The sequence below is a fragment of the Mustela putorius genome, unplaced genomic scaffold, assembly GCF_011764305.1.
Source record: "Mustela putorius furo isolate JIRA1106 unplaced genomic scaffold, ASM1176430v1.1 tig00000551_pilon_pilon_pilon, whole genome shotgun sequence".
NCBI lineage: Eukaryota > Metazoa > Chordata > Mammalia > Carnivora > Mustelidae > Mustela > Mustela putorius.
The window spans coordinates 10,235,642-10,241,641 of NW_025421412.1; the positions used below are offsets into that span (position 1 = coordinate 10,235,642).

Genomic DNA, 6,000 nt, shown 5'->3' on the forward strand with positions numbered 1-6,000 from the left:
TCATTAAGGATTTGCCCTTCCTTAGCTGGGCACCGCTAGAGCATAGGGATTCATGAGGATTAGCCCGAGGACCTGCTTTTTGCCATTCCCAGACGCAAGGTCCGCATCCATGTGTCCATACAAATGCGCAGAGGCGCGGACGCCCTGGAGAGCCCGGCCCGGTGACCAGCAGCTGCAGGAGGTCCTGTCCTTTATGAGGGCACAGTCGCGGGCCCGCGGGAGTTGATCTCCGGAGAGAAGCCCCTGGCAGGGTCAGGCTTCGTGGTGGGTAGTGATGGGGCCGCGGTAAATACTGAAGCACGAGGCTCCGCGCCCGGCCGGGGGCTCCAAGGGGACCTCCTGTTCCGCAGCACAGGTTGGAGTTACGTGATGCTGGCTCCCCAGCAGCGGGGATCCTCTGCCTCCGACAACAGACACTCCTGCAGGGACAGTCAGCCAAGGCGGAGGTGCAGGAGGGGAAGGGGGGCAGAGGGGCTGCTACAGAGGCCTTGCCACGTGTCTGCGGACGGAGCAGGGGTAGGATGAGGACAGCCAGCCGGGCAGGGATGAGGCTGGCAAAGCGGTGACTTGCAGAGCTAACCCCAAACCAGGAGGAGATACTGAAGTGACGTGGAGACCAAGACAGCGACAGGACAGGGGAAGGGGACGGTGCACCAGAGAGAGCAAAACGTGTGCAGAGCCTCAGCCCTTTTCTCTGACATTCGTCTTAATGGGTATCAGCTTCGTTCTCCTGGGGCTGAGAACTCTCTTTCCGGAGCGCAGGACTGACCTCCAGGTTGGCAAGAATATACTTCCCGGAACCCGCAGTCCCTGCTGGTCCCCTTCCTTCCCGGTCCGTGGCTGCACAGCAGGTGCTGGGGGGGGGGGGCGGAGCTGTGGGGATGGAGGAATCCCGGAGGGATGCCAGGAGGAGGTGCTACCTGGAGAATGGCGGCCCCTTCTCTTCACCTCGTGCAGCGGCAACTCTTCCTTTCCCGGACTCTCTGAACCCATTTTCCTCTGCTCCCTCCCGTGCTGTTTCTCCCACTGTTTCCTGCGGTGCTTTCTAACTTTCTTACCATAAACCGAGAGTCCAGACCAGTGCAGAGGGCAGCAGGGGAGCACAGCGGTCGGAAAGGGCCCTAACTGCCTCCCTCTTGGCCGGTGCAGACCAGCAGCCAGCAGCAGCTCCTGAGCCCCACGCTGTCCGACCGAGGGGGCAGCCGGCAGGACGCCGCGGACCCCGGCAAACCCCAGCGCAAGTTCGGGCAGTGGCGCCTGCCCTCAGGTGGGTGCTCCGGGGCCTTTCTCCATTGATTCAGGCGTTGTAGACGCGTCTACACCTTGTGGGTGTGGGGTCTCGGATTTCAAATTCGGGGTGGCCTCTCAAGTTGTTTAGACTCCCCTCACTATCTTACACTATCTGACCTTTTCCTTGGCTTTTTTTTTTTTCCTTTGTAGATGCTGACGAACAGCCACTCACCCATATTTCTATGACATATTTCTATGTTCCCAGATTGGAACATTTAGTGATTTTTTTTTTGTTATTATTACGTTTTTTGTGATTATCTCAAAGTGTGATAGGGGGCAGGTAGCATGTTTTCAAAAGATATTACAAGTTGTCCATGGACATAATTTTAAAGTCCATGCATTTAAAGGTTATGAATATAAAGAATCAAGAGTTAGAAGGCGTTCGTACTTCATGTTCTGTGGGGGGCGTGTTGAGCAGAACTGGTTAGTTGTTAACTGGTGGGGACATCACAGCTTTTCGGGAAGGGCTTGCAGGGGTGAACAGCTCCGCGTTGCTCATAGGACTCTTGTCAATTCCACAGCACCCAAACCAATAAGCCACTCAGTGTCTTCGGTCAACTTGAGATTTGCGGGGCGCACAACTATGAAGTCTGTAGTGTGCAAAATGAACCCCATGACCGACACGGCGTCGTGTGGTTCGGAGGTTAAGAAGTGGTGGACCCGGCAGCTGACGGTGGAGAGCGACGAAAGTGGCGATGACCTTCTGGATATTTAGGCGGGGGACTCCGTGCAGAGCAGAGTCATGGGGAACCCTGCTCTGTGACATTTTTCTCCCACAGTCTAACATCCTCTAGCGAGGAGTCTGGACTTGAGATGTCATTTAATTCCACCTCGTCAAGAGATTTTTTTTTTTTAAAGTGGACTTTTGTTCTGCCCTAAGGGGGCGTAAACCTTGGTCTGTCGCAGTTGTGTCTATGAGGGGTTGTTACCGTGTGTTCCAGAAAATTTGCATAATGGTGGTATTTGTAATATTACCCAATACCAGATGTAGATCATTCAGGCATTTCCTATATTCTGTCTGTGTAAGCTAAGGTGTATATTCATATAAGCTCTTAAGCAGTACTCCCACACCCTGAAAGAGTGCTAAGCCCCAAGAGGCTAATATTTATGGTACGGAAGCTATAGCTTTAGCTCATGTTTATCCCACTTCTACTAGAAATACTTCCCTTGGGAAAATTTATTATTTACGATTGATCTGAAAAGGTCAGCACTGAGCTCATACTAAAATGACAGTAGTTTTACAAACTACAGATTCTCAGTTTTTAAAAGTATCTTCTTATTCTCGTGTTATTCTTAAAAATAGGCACAAACTATTGAGATCAGACCAAGTCTGTTTCTGGCCTCGGTCACTCCAATGAAACGGTTGCCTGCTTCCTAGAGAGCTGTGAGTGCAGACACCAGGCAAAGACATTTGGCCCAAGTCACCAGCTCGTTTAAAATAAACGTGTACATAGATCACTGGAAGGATGATCTTTCATAACGATGTTCAGTTTCTTTTAAAGCCATTCAAAAACTAGCAAAAAGAGTGAAACTACATGATTCAGGCTGTTAAAGAAATCTTCGGGCGTGTGACATTGTCACTGGCTTCATGGCCTAACCCAGAGTATGTCCATTTTGCCAGAAAGTCGGCAAAGACATTGTGAGTTGATCCCAACGCACCATTGCCACGTTCAAGGGAAAATGACTCTCTGCTACCAGACCCTTCAAAGGACATAATGGCAACTTTGTAAAAACCCCGCTTGGAACTCAGTTTAGGGACCCCACAACCCAGCTGTGTTTGTTTCACATACCATGTGCTCTGGGAAAATTAAAATACAACGCGATTACAAAGTACCTGGGCCTCTTATGCTGAGACAACCAAGTAGAAGTGTGTCCGGGCCCCTAACTATGTTATTTTTGGTTAGAGATTTGCTGTTTTGATGATTTCTTTTAGTGGAGCGATGATCTCCGAGTCCTTTGACACCCCAGGTGGCTTTATGATCTCTTTTTCTCTATTTAACGTTCTTAAAATAGCCAAATCCTTTCTGTATAACAAACGTAGCATTGTGGTGCCATCTATTGTTTAAGGGTTTGTGACTCTAGGATAATGGGTAATTAAAGTCAGTGCGGCCAAAAGGATTTTATCTGGTTTTATGTTCAGTTGGAGTTTACTTTTTGTACATAAGCAAATCAAATAAATATTGCTTTTGTAAAAGAATTTACTCTGAGTTGATGGTCATTTCTAAACCCTTTCTCAGGTGTGGAATGAGGGAAGGGGTTTTTGGGGGGAGGATCATTAGAAATCAGGCACTTTGCAAACTCTGCATTTGAATATTCTGTCTATAATTAGTTAGCAAAAGCTCTGTCCCTGATACTCATGTCAGTTCAGTTCCTAAGCCAGATTGTTCCTTTCACGTGCCCATAAGGCTGAGTAAATACCCTCCACATCCATAATAAGACGGAAAAGGGTCTTACACAGCCTGGGCATGAGTCTGTCCTCGTGCTGCATGAAAACGAGATTTTATTTTTTGACTCATCGCACTGGAGTAATCCGGCTGCGGTCCCACAGAACTGCCGAGCCTTTCCTACAACGGCTGTTAACTGGTGTTTCGCAGAACATCACTGTTGTTCATACCGCAGAGAAGCCAAGGGCCCAACAGCAATGCGTCTGGAGTCACAGCACCTTCCACTTTCAGTTAAGTGAGACAGTCCCGTGGGACCCAGCTCTGCAGTTGCCTGGTCAGTAGGGCGGACAGCAAGTGAGGAGGTAAGTGCTACCCCTCTTAGATTTTTCATCAACCTATGAACAGTCCGGTGATGCAGATGGGAAAACTTCAGCCACAACGTTCCCTGGTCCTTAGGGAGCCAGATGTTGACACTAATCCTGTCAGCGTGCCACCCACGGCCTTTAATTAAAGGACGCTGTTGGTTCCAAGCACACCAGAAAGGATAAGGGGCAGAATGGTTGACACACAGCCCCTCGTGGGAACAGACCACACATGCAGCGCACATATGGCGATTCAAGGGGACTCAAAAGTGGACAGGGATGGAGAGACTGGCCGGACCGATGTTATTCACTCTCTTTTCAGTGGTCGACTGAGAGCAGCACTCGTCTTCAGCGACTGGCCATGTGTGCCCCGTCGGAGCTGAGTAAGATAAGGGCGTGTAGAAGAAAAACCAGTTACAAAGCCTTAAGCAAAAGCATTTTCAAAGCCAGTTGAGTGAGGTTTTTGCCTGCTTCTTTTGTAGGAAGGGGCAGACTGTAGGTAGGTGGTTTTCAGTGGTTACTTGGCAGTGGTGCTCTTAGAGTCCTTCAAAATTCCTCAAATATTAACCAAGCAAAAGCCGGGCATCCTTAACTGAAGTTGCGATGCAGAGGAGAACCCCACTCTCGTGGTCTCTTTGCACCTCCTGATATTGATTGAGTTGTGTCCCCACCACCAACCCCCACCCCCCAAAAAAGGGAGAAATTGAAATCCTAACACCCAGGACCTGTGAATGTGATCTTTGCCGGGGAAGAGTCTGCAGAGGTAATGAGTTAAGGTGACGTCACACTAGAGGAGGTGGACCCATCATCCAACATGACCGGTGTCCTGAGAATAAGAGAAAGTCACACAGGGAAGAGAATACCATGTGAAGACACAACACAGAGGGAAGACTGCCGTGTGAAGACAGAGGCAGAGATCAGAGTGACGCTGACACAAGCCAAGGAACGTCTAGGGGTGCAAGAAATTGCAAAAGGCGACAAAGGATCCTCCCCTAGAGGCGTTAGGGGGCTCATGGCCCTGCCAACACCTTGATTTTGGATTTCTAGCCCCCAGAACTGGAACTGAGATGGTAAGTTTTTGTCACTGAAAGCCACCCAGTTTGCAGCATTTTGTTACAGCAGGCTTAGAAAAAGTAATATACCCCCAAACCCACTCCAGCCCCCAAAGATGGCCTGAACCAGCCCAGTGCTCCAAAGAACCTAGCTGGAAAAATGCTACTACAGGTCAAAGACCCTGAGTTTGTAGTTTGACAGATGTTTCAAGTCCTGGATTTACTGGTTACTCATTGTGCAATCCCTGATGAGTTTCATACCCTATCTTGGCCAAGATTTAGCTTCCTGCTTTTAAAGAAAAGGCAGGAGAGGGGTCCCTGGGTGGCTCAGTTGGTTAAGCAGCTGCCGTAAGCTCAGGTCATGATCCCAGAGTTCTGGGATCGAGCCCCGCACTGGGCTCCCAGCTCATCAGAGAACCTGTTTCTTTCTCTCCCTCTGCTTGCCACTCCCCCTGCTTGTGCTCTCTCTCTCTCTCTCTCTCTCTCTCTCTGTCAAATAAATAAAAATCTTTTTTTAAAAATAGTTTTAAAAACAAGGCAAGAGAGATGAATTTATTCATTTAAAAATAGAATCACTGTATGATTCCAGCATTACCATTTCTTGGTACATACCCAAAAGAAAGGAATGCAGAGTCTCAAAGAGGTATATTTTATGTCCCTGTTTATGGCAGAATTTTCACAATAATCAAGAGGGAAAGCACCCAGAAATCCATCTTTGGATGGATGGATGGATGGATGGATTAAAAAAAATATGTTGATGCATGCAATAGAATATTACTCAGTCTTAAAAAGGAAGGGAATTCTACTATAGGTAACAATAGGATAAACTTTGAGGACATTATGCTAAATGAAATAAGACAATCACAAAAAGACAAATAGTGTAAGAGCCCCCTTATATGAGGAATCAAGTGT

General features: G+C 48.3%; 1 protein-coding gene across 2 annotated transcripts in view; it reads left to right on the forward strand.

Moving 5' to 3' along the window:
- Positions 1-3,491, forward strand: part of NALCN (sodium leak channel, non-selective) — a 303,251-nt gene extending 299,760 nt beyond the window's left edge. For both annotated transcript variants that reach the window (XM_045081349.1, XM_045081348.1), the window contains 2 exons: positions 1,150-1,267; positions 1,812-3,491. In XM_045081349.1, coding sequence (XP_044937284.1) covers positions 1,150-1,267; positions 1,812-2,005 — 312 coding nt within the window. In that variant the 3' untranslated portion in view covers positions 2,006-3,491. The remainder of the gene's footprint in view (positions 1-1,149; positions 1,268-1,811) is intronic.
- The last annotated feature ends 2,509 nt before the right edge of the window (positions 3,492-6,000 follow it).